This window comes from Callorhinus ursinus, unplaced genomic scaffold (assembly GCF_003265705.2).
Source record: "Callorhinus ursinus isolate GAN/ISIS: 27379988/994484 unplaced genomic scaffold, GSC_fseal_2.0 scaffold22, whole genome shotgun sequence".
In the NCBI taxonomy this organism is placed as follows: domain Eukaryota; kingdom Metazoa; phylum Chordata; class Mammalia; order Carnivora; family Otariidae; genus Callorhinus; species Callorhinus ursinus.
This window is the reverse complement of record NW_027397084.1, coordinates 1,135,153-1,152,623: the sequence shown is the minus strand read 5'-3', so window position 1 is coordinate 1,152,623 and position 17,471 is coordinate 1,135,153. Positions and strand designations below refer to the sequence as shown.

The following is a 17,471-nucleotide window of genomic DNA, read 5'->3' as shown; positions in this document are numbered from 1 at the left end:
GTCTTCCTAAGGAGACACAGGGGCAGGGCTGGGGGCTGAAGTTTCGAGGCCTGGAAGGGTCTTTTCACCTTGACACTGACCCACTCTGCAACGCCCTCTTCCCACAATCTCTCAGGACCTGTGAATTGTGGGTAGTGGGGTGAGTAGAGAGAGGAGGAAATTCTCCCAGTTATTCAGGTAACTCTAGAAATCCTAATGTTCCCCCCAGTCCCCCAATAAGTCATAAGAAATTACTGGCAGGGAGGAAATGTACCCAGCCAACTCTCCCTTCTCTTCCTGTCTCCCTCTCTCTCTCTGCCTTCCAAATTACCGAGATGATGGCTGGAGGGAGGCGGGGAGGGGTGTACGGATGCCTAGACAGACAGAGGAGTGGGAGAGTGGATGGGCAGGAGGATGAGTGTTGACAGGTAGAGAGACAGTGGATGGGCAGACGCCCCTGATTTGAGCCCTGCTCACCGCTTGAGCCTCATCTCTTGCTGTGTTGCCCCTCTATGCAGTAGCTAATTTCTTAAACATGCCCTGCTCTTCCCACCCGAAGCCTTTGCGTGTGCTGTTCCATAGACAGGTGGCTGAGCAGGGTGGCCACAGATAAATGGACAGACAGGTGGTCAGTAAATGGCTACATGGGTGGATGGTTGTGCTGTAGAGGATGGGATAGCAGAGGCCCAAGAGGCAGGCTCCTTGAGCTTGAATCTGGCTCTACCATTTTCCTGTTGTATGACCTTGGGCAAGTAGTTGACTTTCTCTGTAGTTCCGTTTGTTCATCTGGAAAATGGGAGGACTACAGGTCTCTACCTACTAGGGATGGGCAGAGCACTCAGGATGGTGCCTGGCACAGAGTACGCTCTCAGTAACTATGAGCTATTATTATGTGTGGGCAGGAAACCGGATTGATGGGTAGGCGGCTGAATGGGCCATCCTGTCCCCATCTTTGAACACCAGACCCTCCCAACACCAGACTCGGGAGGCACTTTCCAGGAATGTGTCTGAAATCCCACATGTAGGAAGGGGCCTGGGCTTCTCCCTGGGGCCAGAGGGGAGGGAGATAGAATAAGCCAGCGACTTCCTGCCTTCTGCCACCCTGGCTTGGGCTGGGCCCAGGACTGGTTTCCTTCCTGGTACTGTGTCAGCACTGACTGTTGGTTACGGGGTGGACTTTGGGGCCCTGTGGCAGATCAGGAGCTGGGGTGTTGATGACATGTGCACTGCTCAGATCTCACACCCTGATGGTAATGACCCCTAATTTCTGAGAGGCTGGGAGGGCCCAGGAGGGGAGGTGGGCAGGGAAGAGGGAGTGGGAGGAGTGGCAACAGGGCTTACCATCTCGGAGCCTCTGATCAGGGATTTCCAAGGCTCTGGGGCAATGATAGCTTGCTTGAGAGAGGGAGGGAAGGTGGGAACATGGCATTCTGGATGGTGTGGCTGGCTCGGTGGCTCTGGGGAAAGTGGCCTGGCTCCTGGCCCAGGGCCGGAGGGAGCCGTCAGAAAGGAGCCCAGGAGGCAGGCAGGGTTTTGGGGGAGCAGGGCACCACAGCATAGCATACTCTACACCTTGTCTCAGCCCAAGGGTGGGTGCTGGGCTGGGTGCCAGGTGGGTGGGTGCCAGGTGGCCTGAAACGAGTCCCATGGCCTCGCTGGGCCTCAGTTCCTGTATGTGGAACAATGAGGATGTCCAGTCTCTCCATTTTGGACATTTGAAGGAAGGGGAATTGAATCTCATCCTGAGGACTTCAGATAGGGGCCCCTCCCTCACGACTGACCACAGGCCTGGACCCTGCCAGGAGTGTCCCCAGCCCAGGCTGGTTTCCGCTCACGTCATGATCTCAGGGTGGTGAGATCAAGCCCCGCATCAGGCTCCATGCTCAGTGGGGAGTCTGCTTCTCCTTCTCCCTCTGCCCATCCTCTCTCAAATAAATAAATAAGTAAATCTTTAAAAAAAAAAAAAGATAACGGCCTCTGGACCCACTCTGCCTGGGTTCAAATCCCAGCACATGCTACTTCTCAGCTATATGACTTGCCTAAATCACTTAACCTGTCTCTGCCTCAATGCCTAATCTGCAAAGTGAAGCTGATAATAGAATCCACCCAGAAGGCTTGTTGTGCACCCCTCACCACCACCACATGAACTTAGAGCAGTGCCTGCTGCAAGGTAGGTGCGGGGAATTATCTTATTATTATTTCTAAACCCCAGACCACACCGATTCACTCTTGCCTCCTGGAAGACCACCTTTCTCTGACTTCTCTGCCACACTCCAAGCATCATCTCATTTTATTCATCATCAAATTTCCCGCAGGGTAAGGACTGACCTGTAATCCTCAGTGGGCACTTGACAAGGACGGGGGAGCGCTGGTGAAGTCCATGGCTGACCTGGAGCACAGGAAACTCACCCAGCACCCACACACTTTGCCACACACAGCCGCCCCCCCACCCTGCCGCCTCCCTGCTACCTGAGTGTCCTCCCACCACCTTGCTCTACTTAGGCCTGGTTATTTGGACATTCTTTCCATCCCTCCTTGCCTGCTGTGTGATTTGGACAAATTACTTAACCTCTCTGATCCTTCCTTGTTTTTCCTTTGTTGGACTTCAAGTACAGAGGGCTGAGTTATTCATATGCCTTGTTCATGGTGCATTATCATCCCTGGTCTCCGGAGGCCTCCTCTCGCATTAATTTTCCCCCTTCATCTCTAGGTTCTAACCACATTCCCCACCCGCCCCAGCCAGAGGCATCCATCCTAATGTACTTAATGAGCATCTTCTTGTTCATATATTCTTACAAAATATATGTATTATTGTTTTGTGTGCAGGTCATTTTCATTTACATAAGTGGCATGGTGTGTTTTAGATCTCATTCTGTTTACCTTGGATGGCTCCCTACTGTTTTTAAGATCCAGCATCTGGTTCCTCACTTCCCACCGAGATGTAGCCCACGCAATGCATGTTTTATGTCTCTGCTCTCCCCCAGGACCCCCAGGGGCCTCCCACTCCCCATCCCTGCAGACAACACCACAGTGCAATCACATCCTTGGCCCTCTGTGGACCTGGGTGGCTACTTTGGGGCATATTCCTAAGAGCAGAATTGGTTGGTCATAGACTAGGAGTAAACATCACTTAAAGTCTTTTCTCCATCAACAAAATGAGTGTATTGTCCCGTCCCTTGTGGCGCTATGATGGTAGTGGGTTAACACATGCAATCCACTTGGCCCCATGCCTGACACAGAAGAGATGCTCAGTGGCTTCCAGACCTCAGCGAGAGCTAGAGGTAGGCGGGACCCAGGTGAGCTCCCAGAGAAAAGCACCCAGGGCTCAAAGTCCCCGCTCAGGGGTTGGTCTGCAGAGCCCGTGAGAAGTGTGTGGGGCTGTGCTGATTCCTGGTGGTATGGACTGATCTGGAATGTTTTTGAAGCTCCCACAGCCCAGCCACAGATCCTGGTGTGCCCAGGAAATGCTTACTAAATCCCATTTCTCACTCTCTCCTTGGAGCCAGAGTAACCTTGTCACACCGAAGGTGCCAGACAGCCTTATTTGTTGTTCTGCCCTGGAATCTGCCAGCCAACGAGCATTTTAACTGGATGTGAAACCACCCCTGAGTACTAGATCCCATCCTCCCATTGTACAGACAGAGAGAATGAGGCTCAGGATAGCTCCATGGTCTCACAGAAGGTTAGTGGCAGAAGTGGCTCTAAAATAGGAATCTCCAGGTTCTCCCCTTTAGGACTCTCTAAAAGAAAATTCTTTCCATATTAAATTATGTTCTTTATTATCTATGGAATTTTCAGTTAAAACAAATGACCTACCAGCAGAGCACAGTACCAAAAAGTAAAAAAACAAAACAAAACAAAAACCCACATGTAGTCCCGGCATTCCAGCTGAATCTTCCCCATTGTTCTGCTCCCTTCCAATCCCTGGACATTTACAAATTCACTTTCTATATCTATGGTCACAATCTACATGGATTGCTTTTTGTACTTAGCAACTTTTTTTTTTAACACATGCGTGTGCACGCACACACACATTATTTCAGATCGTGGGGTGTGTTTTACAATGGGATGTTTTTGCCTGGCCTTCAAGGTGATCCTGCAGACACCTGCCCCACCCTGTCTCCTGTGCTCCAGTGGAATTTTCCTTCTTGAGGTTCTTTTGTTGAATTGTCACTGCCCTCTTCCAGCCTGGCAGGGCCTCTGTTCTGCCTTTGCTGTTCTCTGGTTAGCCCCTCTGTGCCCAGAGTCAGGGTAGGGAGCATGCAGCTGCTAAGTACCTACGGTGAGTCAGCCTCCCAGATACCTGAACCCACTATCTTGTTGAATCTCATAATAACCTGACATTAATAGCCCCTGTTTTACAGATGAACAAACTGACACTCAGAGAGATGGGAGCTCAGCCGTGGCCACACCCTGGCTAAACAGCAGAGTCAGGATGCAAACCTATTCCCCAGCACGGATCCTTCCCACTCTGGCACAGTCCTCTTGGCAGGGCCCATGGTTACCAAGGGAAATGAGTCTCTCCCCAGCACCCCGCAACATACCACCCCCTAGGGCTGGACTTGGATCTCCACACTCTCGGGGAAACGGGTAACGAATTTCTCTGAGCCTCCTCTCAGGATGTGGGAGTCCCCCCCCCCCCCCCGCCCCGACTTCATCTTAGCCTGATCTCATCTGGCATGCGCCCAGTCCAGAGGAATGCCAAGGTCAGGGGATTGGAGCCCATCCTCCCCTGCAGGCAGAAGGAAACAGTTTCAGGAGCTGGTCCGGCATAAGGTGTCTCCAGCCTGGAACAAGAGGATCTGTAGCTCAGTAGCATGCAGGAGTTGGGAGTGCTGACCTTTGCCCCTGCAGACACCTGGCTGGGGGTGCAGCGGACCTCAGCCCGCACCTCCCCGGCTCCGAGTGCACTCTCCCAGCCTGGAGTGCGTGGCTTTGTTGGATGTAGGGAAAGCCACAAACCAGAGTCCTGGCTGGGTCTCTGGGAAGAGCACAGCTTCTGGGCCCCAATCTCACCCCACAGTCCAGAAGTGGCCAGGAGAGTCGGCTCTTGGAGTTTCCTAAGTCATTGTGGAGCCAAGATTTAATTACAGGATCGGGCTTTGGCTGTTTTGAGGAGAGCCTGTTTTTCTTTTACTGGGGGAGCAGGTTGAGGTGTTGTTATGAGCTGGAGGGGGGTACCCTGCCGCAGCAGTACAGGGCACAGAGCGGGACCTGTCCCCGGGGACTCTGCCCTCAAAGGTGCCCGGGGCCACCAGACAGGACTGATGGAGAGGGAGGGTGGGTACCACCATTGAACCCAGGCCTTCCACAGACTGCCCCCCCTGACCAGCCCCCGCCAACATGGGACTGCAATCCGGGTGAAATGGGTGGGGAAAGGGCAAAAAGAACCCTGACATTCAGACTCGGCAGCCTGCCAGGCTTCTGGTGTTCAAGATCACACCAATTCTCTCTCTTCCTCCATTTGTGGCCCAAACGCACCCAGAAAGCAGGGGGCCAGCGGGGCGGAGACATGAACAAACACTTGGGGAGCACCCATGGGCACCAGGCCCTGTGCTGGTATTGCACACCCACGATCTTACTGAATCTTCCTGACAATCCTAGGAGGGGCACTATTACTCCCATGCTACAGATGAGGAAACCAGGGGCGTCTGGGTGGCTCAGTCAGTGGAGCGGGCGACTCTTGATCTCTGGGTCATGAGTTCGAGCCCCATGTTGGGTGTTGGGATTACTTAAAAAACAAACAAATATACAAAACCCCACAGCTGTTACCAGTCACCAGCACCTGCTCCTGGTAACCACTGATTCTAGGCCAGAGCTCCTCAAACCTTAACATGCTCCTGACTCACCTGGGGACCTTGTTAAAACATAGATCCTCTGCCGGGTACCTTAATCCATCAGCTCACTGCATCTTGTAACAACCTTAAATTAATAGCCTGTTTGACAGACAAACTGAAGCCCAGAGAGGTTGCCCAATGTCTGGGATGGGGTTTCTCCAGTTCTAGTAGATTTCTACAGTTCTAGTAAGATCCCAGGTGATATAGATGCTGCTTGCTCACGGACCAGACTTCTAGACTCTCCTGCCGACTTATTTTTCTTTAATTTTTTTATTCTTTTTATTTTAAGATTTTATTTCTTTGATAAAGAGAGTGAGTGATCAAGGGCACAAGCCGGGGGAGGGGCAGAGGGAGAGGGAGAAGCAGACTCCCTGCTGAGCAGGGAGCTTGATCCCAGGACCCTGGGATCATGACCTGAGCTGAAGGCAGACACTTAACCGACTGACCCACACAGGTGCCCTAGTCTTCATTTTTAATTGAAGTATAGTTGACACACTTTTTATCTTTGTTTTTTTAAACTGTATTTTTTTTTAAGATTTTATTTATTTATTTGACAGAGAGAGAGAGACAGCGAGAGAGGGAACACAAGCAGGGGGAGCGGGAGAGGGAGAAGCAGGCTTCCCATGGAGCAGGAAGCCTGATGCGGGGCTCGATCCCAGGACCCCGGGATCATGACCTGAGCCGAAGGCAAACGCTTAATGACTGAGCCACCCAGGTGCCCCTCACACTTTCTATTTTTGAACAGCAAATACATTTACATGGTTGGAAAATGAAAAAGTATAAAAAGGCACTCAAGTCAAAATTCTCCCTCCCACTTCTATCCCCCAACTGCCCAGTTTCCCCCCATCTCCACCCCCAGTAACCACTTTATTAGTTTCTTATGTATCCAAAGTTTTTCTGTGCCGATACAAACAAATAAGATCATACTTATCTTGCCCCAAATAGTAGCAAACTATACACACCGTTTTGTCAACAGTTTATCAGTTTATCTCGGAGATAACTGGACACAGTCGGCTGACTCATTCTTCTTTAGAGTTGCATTATTCCATTGTGTTGACGTGCCATAATTTACTTAACTAGTCATCTCCGGATGGACAATTTAGGTGGCTTCCAATCTTACCACCTGGTCTTTTTAAGCCAATGATACCCTGGCCAACCTTGCCGTGACCTCCCTCTCACCCCCCCCCCCCCAGTTCCCAGCTTCCACCACGCTGAGCTCCGGCTGCGTCCCTCCCACCTCCTGCATGCCCTCCCCAGATGCTTCAGCACCCCCCCCGCTGCTGCTGATCTGAACCTCTGTCCCCCTTAGTCTCCTCCTCCTCCTCCTCTACTTCCCCGCTTCATCTCTCCATGTATCTCTCTCCGTCTCCCCAGATAGACTACAGCAACTTGAACTTTGATGCCATGTCTTGGTTTCTCTGGACGCTTCACAGCCCACAGCTGCTGCAGAGCAGTTCTCTAGAATACCAGGTCTGTCATGGAGGGCTGCGTATGAATGCAGCCACTCCCTGGTAGCTCTGCTGGGGCTGGATCGGGGTAGAAGAGCCCAGGAGCTACCCTAGGTGGGAGACCTTCATGGCTCCAAGGTCTCCAAGAAAGAAGCCTCTATCTCATGCCTGAGTGTCTGGAGCACTTGGGCAGTGTATGATGATGTCCAGGGCAGGCTGGGGCATCTGGGTTTCCCTTGTGCTCTCCCTGTGTGGATGGTGGGAGGAACCATGATGCAGAGATAGGAGGGTGGAGGGATGGATGGTATGCGTATGTGTGCATATGGGTATGTGTGTCCTTCCCTTCCCTATTAACATCCTTGTCATCTTTCACGGGCCAGCTCAAGTCTCAATTCTTCCAAGAAGCCTTCCTGGACTTCTCCAGCCCGTGCTGACTTCCCCTCCTCTGAATTCCTGCTATGTGTATGAGTGACACCAATCACTGTTCCGAACTTAGTCATCATGGTCTACTACCTTGGATCATGTAAACCTCATCTCCCTGATGAGACCTCAAGATCCTCCATGGTAGAAATAAGGCTTCTCTAATTCTCCTATATTCCCATGTACCCCCAAACCCTCAACCCAGAACCAGGCAGTTGGGAGAGCCCCCATAACTGCTCCTTGAATGAACGGCAGTGGGTCTCAGGACTGCCACGGTAGTGGGTGGGGTGAGACAGGGTTGACCACAGGCGTGTCTCCAGCCAAAAATATTTGGGGAACACGAGGGTTTCTAAAGATGCTCCTATCCCTCCCTCCCCCAACCCCAAGCCCACCTGTTCCTCAGTCTCTTCCCTCCTGCTGGGAAAACAATGACCTCATAGCCACAAGCCCTAAAAGCCCAACTCATCCTGTCCCTTAACCTGGAGCAAGTAAAGGGGACTTTAAAAAAATGTCACAGTCATGAAAAACAAAACCAGGGGACGGTACTAAGTCAGAACTTAAAGGCATATGCAAGCAAATGCAATGTGTGACTCTTGACTGGACTGTGGATTGGGAAAAAAATAAAACTGACATTTGGGGGATAACGGGGAAATGTTTAATACTTCAGCGTGATAACTATTGCAGTCACTTCGAAGAATGTCCTGATTCTTAGGCAAGGGATATTGAAGTATGGGTATGCATGGGGAGCTGGGCCCGGATATCTACACATTTCTACCTTCAGCAAAATGAAAATGAAAACATAAAGTGTGTGTGTGTGTGTGTGTGTGTGTGTGTGTGTAGAGAGAGGGCATGTGTGCAAATGTGGTGACATGTTGACAATCCAGCAGAAATGTGTACAGGTGGTCATTTTACGAGTCTGCCAAATTTTTCAGAATGAAAAGTTAAGGGGGAACCACCTTTGACACAAATTGCTGGACACCTACAACTGTCTGGGGGTGCTGGGGGGAAATACAGGCTCTGTCTGTGACTGGTCACCCCCACCCAGCCATCCATGCCCGCTGCCAGGAAGCATGGAAATCCAACCCCTTGGCCTGGCTTAGCCCCTACTCTCAGCACCTTGCACACAGTCTCCCAGTCATCAACTCCCAGGACCCCCTAGGGCTGCGGCCGTGGCCCAGCCCAGCTACCACTGTCCTCCCCAGCTCCCCAGCTACGACTGTCCTCCCCAGCTACCACTGTCCTCCGGAGCACCGTAAAGGGCCACAGCTCCTCTCTCTGGGGGAAGAAACTGAACCTAAGTGGGCTTGACCCACCCTGAGTTTTTAAAAAATTACATTTACTTAACCCACCTTGAGTTTCTAAAAATTATATTCACTTCACTTCCCAGAAAGGGGAATTTGATGTACAAAAGATTGCCAAGATTTAGTCGTCCTGCATTCTCTTTGGAGCTCGGTCATTGTGGCTAATTTTTCCACCTTTGTCACCGGATAGGGATCCTCCTTTATTGCTTTTCCTCCTTTTTTTTTTTTTTCCTGATGAGCACTTCCTTATAATCCACTGAAGGCTCGTAGCCCACATTTTTGAGGGCCTGCAGAACTCTGCAACGTGCCCGCTTTGGGCAGCCATTGCCCCCAGTGTAGGGCCTGAGTCGTTTCCGAAGCGCCCATACTGACCTGGTCATGAACCTCCCTAGAAGTAGGGGACTAGCCCGCCTCCTCCCTCGCCCAGGGAGGAAAAGGGTGGAGGAGGAGGGCCAGGAGGGGACCTCGGGGAGGCCGGCCGCTCGTCTTCCAGGCTGGGCGTGGGCTGGGCGAGGTCCCCAGCCCACCGGGCCGTGCCAACAATGGCCTGTTGTCGAGGGAGGAGGGCAGGAATGCGGCCGGGGAAGTCGGGCGGTGGGGCGGCCGCGGCGGTGGCGGCGGCGGGGCGGGGGCGGGGCCGGGGCCCGGCGGCAGCCTCTTACCTGGCCAGGTGGCTCGCATTTCCAGGCGAGCGGCGGCGCCCGCAGCACCTGTCGCCGGTGCGCGCGGGCGGGGAGCCGGCTGGGGAGGGGGGCATGGCCTGTTAGGGGCCCCTGGGGAGCCGGTGCGGAGTTGGGTCCTGGGCAGGGCAAGGCCGAGGGAGGGAAGGTCCTTCCCCGGGTGCAGCGCAGCCGGCGGCAGCATGAAAAAGAACCAGACGGTGCAGGGCACCTTCAGCAAACTCTTCGGCAAGAAGCACGCCAACCCTCCCAGCACCTCCCTCTACGCCACCAACCCCCCCTGGATTTTCACCCAGGAGACCCCGGAGGAGGGGAGCCGGGACTTCGGTAAGCTCGCGCGCGGGGTGGCGGGCCCCGGGCCCCGGGAGGCGGCGGGGAGCGCGGGAGGTGAGGCCGGGAAGGAACACGTTGCAACCTGCGCGCCGGGCCGCGGAGGCGCTGCCGGGAAGGGGAGGCGGCCCGGCTCGGCTGTCCCGGGCAAGGGCCGACCGGGAAGAGGTGCGGGGAAGGAGGGAGGCCCCGGCCGCTCGTCCGAGGTGATTATTTTCCCTTCCCGGTGAAACATGTCTGAGTTATTGTTGTCAGAAAGGCTTCCTGGGGCTTGTTCCCCCTACCGAGGACCAGGGGGTGTCGCTTCTGCCCCCCTCTGTTCCTATCTGGGTGCTGACACGCTTGGCTCTGCACAGGGGAGGCCCAGGAAAAATCGACAGAAGCCACTGCTGCCGAGATTACCAGTCGCTGCAAGACACCAGGGTCGCTTCCTGGGGTCACAGGATCTCACCAGCTGAGCCTGGGGCCCGGGTTGTCTATGAGCTCAGCCCCAGGAGACCAAGATGGGACAGTGGAGGCCAGGGAAGCCCCTCCCGACGGGCAGCCGCCCCTGGCCCCTTGAGTCAGGGTGGTATATATACCTCTGCAGGCATCTGGAATCACCAAGCCAGCCCGGCCCTGGCGCTCTGGCTGTGGGTCACCTGGTCACTGTATCTTTTTGCAATTTGTACCCTCTATAACTGAGGGGAAACCAGTGCGATGGGGACAGGAGTTCACTTCTTGTGTATGAGCTGAAGCTCTGGGCCCAAAGACAATCACCCCGCACAGCTTTCGCTCACCTGCCTTCATTGTCACCCCACTGTCTTCTCTGACCTTTATGGCCACTGTACCACGGCCCACAAGAGGGTGGTAAAGCCTCAGCCCCTGCTGTTGGATTCAGTTCAGCGCCCGGGTTGTCATAGTGGGGACACAAGGCACCTGGACAGGAGCAGGACAAACAAGATATCACCTCTTCCTGGCCCAAAGATCTCAGACCAGTGGGTGAACAGAGCTAACCATATGCCGATTAGACCATTCTGAGCCTTTGCGATAAAAAAATGAAGTGCATAAGGGGCGCCTCGGTGGCTCAGTCGGTTAAGCGTCTGCCTTCGGCTCAGGTCATGATCTCTGGGTCCTGGGGTCGAGCCCCGCATCGGGATTCCTGCTCAGCAGGGAGTCGGCTTCTCTCTCTCTCTCTCTCCCCCTCTGCTCCTCCCCACCGCTCTTTCTCTCTCTCTCTCTCTCTAATAAGTAAATAAAAATCTTTAAAAAATGAAGTGCATAAGGAGCAGAGAAGAGAGATGACCTCAGCTTGGAACTAGGGTTTGAGCTGAGAGGGAAGGGCATCTAGCATCATGTAGAGCAAAGAGCAGGAGCAAAGCCTAGGAGGGGCAGAGTAGTTTGGAGGCACAGTTTAGGAACTTACTAATACATGTGTGCTGCCAAGTATAACAACTCTGAGACCCGAACACCTTTCCTCGCCTGTGTAGCAAACGCTTACTGATCCCTTGTCAGGTGCAAGGTACCATTCTAAAGTCCGTATGTTGTTGACTCATTGGACCCTCATCTAGCAATCCCCATGTAGTCAGTGATGCAGGTACTATAATTCCTGTTTGTCAGATGGAGAGACTGAGGCACAGGAGGTTAAGTAACACGCCCAAGATCACACAGCTTTACATGGCCGCGCCAGGATTTTCTTAAGTATACAATTCAATGATTATTAGGAGACTTACTGAGTTGTGCAACCATCACCACAATTTGGTTTGAGAACCCTTCCGTTATCCCAAAACTTCCCTCATGAGGCAGAGCCGATATTTGAACCCTGAAGCCGGGCTCCAGAGACCACACTCTTAGCCAGCTTGCTGAATTAACTTAGTGGGAGGTGATTCAAGGGTGAATATGACTTGAGGGGCACCTGCTGGAGGACACGTTTCCTGCCACCCCCCCAACACACACACACACACACTCCTTTCCTAAGGGGAGACCTCAGAAATGCCTTAGACCCTTCTCTGTATTTTTGCCTGCACTAATCTGTCCTTCTGGTGAGGGAAGCAGAGGCGTCATGCCCTGTCACCTCCGGCCAGCTGCAGCCTTCACCAGCCTGGGCAGGGCTGAAGCCCAGGGGGCAGTTCCTCCCATTCCCAGGGCAGGGCTGGGCCTCCAGCTGACTCAGTCTGGTTGCACCCTGCACATGGAGGGGTGGAAAACAACATACACCCGGCGGGATGGCTCCCAGTGTTTCCGGGGTGTTCCCCAGGGTGCCAGTGGGTGTGACCCAGGGCCTCTTCCCTGCTGAACAGGACATGTGCTTGGAGTTGGGACAGGAGGGACCAGAGTTGGAGATTCTGTGATGGGATGGAGATACCAGACCTGCCTCTCTCTATAAAGTGAAGGCTAACCACTCCCTGGGCCTCATTTTTTTCTTCTGTGAAATGGGGATGGTGTCTAGACAGTCTACAGAATGGCTGCTTGAGGTTTGTACATGGCAGTGGTTTGAAGACTCTTAAAAAGAAAAGCCCTAAAAGCAAGAATTGGCAAACTATGGCCCTGGCTCAAATCTGGCCCCTGGACTGTTTTCACAAATAAAGTTTTATTAAAACAGCCAGTCATGCCCGTCATTTACATACTGTCTGTGGCTGCCTTCACACTACAGTGGCATTGTTGCGTAGCCACGACAGAGACTGTATGGCTCACAAAGGCCAAAATATTTACTAGCTGGGCCTTTACAGAAAAAAAAAGGATGACTATGATTTATTACGTTCAGGTCATTTCGACACTGAGCATTTCCTGCCCTTGCCTGCTTCAGCATCTCTTCCTACCACTTCTGTAGACCAGAGGAAGCTGAGGCCATCTTAAGGTCTCAAAAGGGTTGAGATTAGTATTCCATAGGGTCCCTGAGTCCGTAACCTTCTCTGAGATGCTGGTGGTATTAGGCCCTAGAGAACAGGTGGAGGAACGGAGCAGGGAAAATCAAGGCGGAGGTGTGTACGGGAATTAAGAGGTAACTGGTGGCTCTGTGGCTACAGCCACGAAAAAATCTGTTTGCATAAGGGTAGGCTGGGTGCAGTGGGTAAAATGCAAACAGTCATGTGAAGGTGGTGACGGCTATATTTTCCTTTAAATAAGTTCCTTGACATATATTCTAATAACTATTAGGAGAGCTGCACTTAATGCAAATGCAATCCTAATGAAGCCTCGTGCCTCCCCCCACCAGCCCACGGTGGGTGGGGGGAGGTCTTAAAAGGCCACACGATTGTTTTCGAAATGCTTGAGAAAGCAGAGATGTGGATCTTCGCAAATTCCTTGATCAGGGACAGGCTGCTGCAGCCAGAAACAAGGCTGTCTGTCCTTCTGGACTCCTCCCTTACTTCTTGGATGAATCAGTCCACCTTCTTTATCCCCGGCGCCACCCCACCCCACCCCAGCAATGGGTCGTCCTCTAGCCTTGTTCCTCCAAATGTAAATTGCTTTTGTCACAACCACATAGGACATTTATTACAAACGCAGATTCCTGGGGTCCCACTCAGAATCACTGGGCTAGGACTTCCTGCAGGTCTATATAAATGTGCAGGAACTGTAGCCAGCTCCTGGCCAGGGAACCCCCATGCTCCCTAGGGTTGGCTGTTGGTTGTGGCCTCCCCGCTCCCAGGGGCCCCTGACCTTGTGTTTCAGGCCAGACTGAAAGGTAGGAAGCCATGAACACCTGGAGCTGAGCGCACATTTCCTGCCTGGGGCAGGCTGGCACCAGCCTCCCAGAAGCTGACCTGGGCCTTGCAGGGGTGTGAAGGAGACTGCTGTTTACTCCTGTCCCCTGGAGGTGCCCTGCAGTTTGCCAGCAGGTCAGTGCACACATACACGCCCGTTATCCAAGCTCCTCTCGTCCCTGTGGTTCAACTCCAGAGGGCCGGGCTCTTCCTTGACCACAGCAGACCAGCTCTGGGGGGCCCCTTCTCTCCCAGCCAATACATTAGAAACAGTAACAATAATATTATCATTATTATTATCAGTTATTTACTGACCCAGGCCCCATGCTAAAAACTACCTTTGTTAACAGAGTCAAAAGGCTCAGGTAGGTGAAAAGACTCAGGGCAGCTCAAATGTTGACGTTCATCCAGTCGTCTGGGGCCTTGTTAAGATCAGATTCTGATGCGGCAGGTTCGGGGGGAGGGGGGGAATACCTGAGAGTCCCCAGGTGAAGTCCTTGGGCGGGTCTGCAGACCAAACTTGAGCAGCGAACCCTGACTAGGAAGCTGAGGGCCGGTCTGATGAGCAGCCTCCTCCAGGCCCCGCCCCCAAGGCCCCGCCCCTCCATCCCCACTCCTCTACCTGTGGCTTCCTGCTCAGGCCCAGCCCAACCTTCAGCGTCCCCTCTGCCCTTGGACAAAGGCCTCTCTCTGGTGCCTGGGTCAGGCCTGCTGGGGCTTGCTGGGACAGACTGGCCTTTTCAGGTTCCTGTCATGTGGACCTGTTAATTAGCAAGGAAGGGCCTCATTAACGTCGTTTGTGGGTTACATTTGTGGGGCCCACCTGCTGCTTCCCTGAAAGGCTGGGGCTCCTTAGTGACCAAGGATTGGATGCTTCATCTCCATGGGGTGGAGGTGGGGGTCAATTTGGGGGTTCTGGGTTATTCTGTGTCAAGGCAACAAAATCCCTCAGCTACAGCCCCACCGCTCCTAAGCCTCTGGGATTAGACCCTGGAGCCAGTGCTCTTGGGGCCATTTGGGGGCTTCTGGAAATTTGGGGCTCCACACCATCACCCCAGCCCTCCTCTTGTCCCTGCAGGCTGCTTTCCTTCCTCTGATTTTGGGAGGCTTCCTGCAACAGAGGAGTAATGATCCCCATTGGACAGGTGGAGAAACAAAGCCTGAGAAAGTGCTCAGAAATCCTCAGGCAACACATTAAGGAGCCACCATGTGACCCCCAGAGCTGATTCCTAGGTCCATTTATTTCCTCTAGGCAGCATCCCATTTTGAGTTTCTGGAAAAAGAGGAGATGGCGGGTCTAGACGCCAGACCCCTGCATCGTTCTCCTGCTGTGCTGGCTGTGGCCAGAGGGTTCTAGAGTCAGGTTGCCTGGACTTGAATCCTGGCCCCTTTCCTTCACCAGCTGTGGGACCTCGGGCAGGGGACCTAACCTTTCTGAACCTCAGTTTCTTCATCTGCAAAATGGGGATAATAAGAGTGTCTCCCCCAAGGTTTGTGAATGGGAATGTACAGAGCACTTCAAGTTGCGCCAAGCTCATAATACCTGCTTAATAGATGTTAGACGTTTGCATTTTTATTTTTAATTTTCTCTCTAGCTCGGACCTGTCTAGGATTTGGGGAAAGAGCTAAAGGACGGTCCCAAGCCTCAGCCTCCATGGAGATCTGTGGTCGCTTTGGGGCTGGGCAAGGAAGAGCATTTTACCAGGCTTTCGACCCTGAACTCTGGGAGAAAAGAAACGCCAAAGACCCAATGAGACGCTGTTCCTTTTGGCAAGAAGGGGAGAAAGGGAGGGCTGGGAGGGAAGCAGCAACTGTGTCCAGGCCTCAGCTTCCCCAAAGCAGGCCTCCCCACCCACCCCACTGCACTTACACACACACACAAAGGGAACCAGTATGGGGAGAGGCAGCGAGCCATGTGCCGTATGTAAGGCACTGCATCATTTGTGCCCGCAGCCCAGCACTACAAGTCAGGCACCCTGTTTGGGTCCCAGCATGCGGCTGCTCTGCGACCTTGAACCAGCCCCACCCACGTTGCACCTCTGTCTTCCCATCTGCCAAGTGCAGCCCCAAATGTCCGCAATCAGAGTTCTCCCTGACAAGAGAGCAAAGGGCCACCCCCCTCCCCGTGGCTCACACCCAGGGGTACAGCTATTTACATTTAATTTGCTGTGATTCAAGCTCACAGCCAAAACCTTGCCGGAGCAAGCTAAGGTGGGGCAGAGGGAACGCAATGACGAGAATGGTGATGACGATGATAAGCAGCCCTCCCAATTATTGAGCAGAAATTATCTGCTGGGTGCTGTGCTCACCTGTTATACACTGTGTCTCTCACTCAGCCTCACCCAGCCCCCCCAGTCAGGATCATCGCCCACAGTTACAAAGATGAGGAACAGCCTCCGAGAGACCTAGAAACATGCCCAAGGCCCCACAGTGAATAGAACTGGAACCAGGCTCAGCGGGGCGCTGAACCCGCAGTCTGGGCCCCGCACCATCCTGCCTCCCCTCCCAGCTGGGGAGCTGTGGCCTGCCTGGGTGTCTCCTGGCCTTGCTTTGGCCTCCTCAGAGCCCACGCAGCCTCAGCCTCAACGTAAATACCCCTCAAGCCAACGGCAGGGTGGGGTTCTCCCCTGAAAGGAGGCCGTGGAGGAGGGAGCTGCCATCCCCGGGGTGAGGTCTGAGAAGATGCCTTCCTGCTGAAACACATGTGGCCACCAAGAGTTATTTTTGAACCAGGTTTCTGGATATTAGATGGCATTTATGTGAGCTCAGATCCTTGAGGAAGTGTGAATGAGAAGCTGCCTTTGTTTCCTGTCAATCTGTGAGAGACAAATGTAACCAAACGCAAAGGGATCCTGCACAGAATCCTGTCAGAAAGAGGATTTCATTTGGGGGGAAGCTGGGATTGTTTTAATGATCAGGTTTGGGTACGTGGAGGCAGATCTGAATTTCCTCCTCCATTATCACTGTGCTTGTTTGAGATGAGTTTGCCGGGCAGAGAGGCTTGTTTGTATCTTGACAGGGCTGTGGCCCACCTGGGGCTGGGGCTGTGCTCAGACCCCACTCCCTGGGCCTCCCAAGGCTTCCTGGCTGCTGGAATTGCCCCCCGAAGACGCCCCCTTTCTCTGGAAGCTTCTGGGTCCATGGTGGCTCTCTCCACTTCCCTGCCTTCTGAATCCCGCTGGGATGTTCCTCAGGTGTCCCTCTGGGCCATGTGGCAAGTTCAAGACCTCCGAGATCCCCAAGGACTCTTCCAGTGGGCAAGGGACCGAGTAAAAAGACAGGCACAGAGGGAGTTTCTAGGTTTCAGAGTGGATAAGACACTAGGACAGCATCTTTTCTTACTGAGCATTCTCATCGTATACTCAGAGGGCAAACTGTCCAGGCTCCTCTCTGTCACTCCCTCCACCTCCTCACTTCCCCTTCTGTCCTCAAGAGGTGGCCTGGCCTTCCTTTATCTCATCAATTGAGGAGGGGGCTGCTTCTCAGGAAGGCCCATTCTAGCATCCTTAAGACTGTGATTGGAACCGAGTTCATTTACTTCCATGGGAAAATCCCCAAGTTGGACTCTATTGTCTTTCTGTTTAGTTTGGACCTTGATCTTGAGGCTTAGAAAGCCCCAGCCCTGACCTTGAACCTGTGGAGGACCCAGCTCATGGTGGTGGCCCCTCTTGCGTCGCCTGCTGGTGTGCCTTTACCAGTCAGGAACTGAGCCCAGGGATGTCTGGGTGGCTCAGTTTGTTAAGCATCTGCCTTCAGCTCAGGTCATGATCCCAGCGTCCTGGGATTAAGCCCT

At 53.3% G+C, this 17,471-nt stretch overlaps 2 protein-coding genes across 2 annotated transcripts in view; one reads left to right on the top strand and one right to left on the bottom strand.

Annotated features, from left to right (window-relative positions):
- The window catches only part of CIMIP3 (ciliary microtubule inner protein 3), a 64,196-nt gene that overhangs the window by 7,679 nt on the left and 39,046 nt on the right, over positions 1-17,471 (bottom strand). The gene's annotated exons all lie outside the window — the stretch shown is intronic.
- Positions 9,659-17,471, top strand: part of CUNH6orf132 (chromosome unknown C6orf132 homolog) — a 31,854-nt gene continuing 24,041 nt past the window's right edge. Inside the window, exon 1 of the mRNA XM_025890591.2 lies at positions 9,659-9,992. Within this exon, the coding sequence (XP_025746376.1) occupies positions 9,848-9,992 (145 nt within the window). The 5' untranslated portion in view covers positions 9,659-9,847. The remainder of the gene's footprint in view (positions 9,993-17,471) is intronic.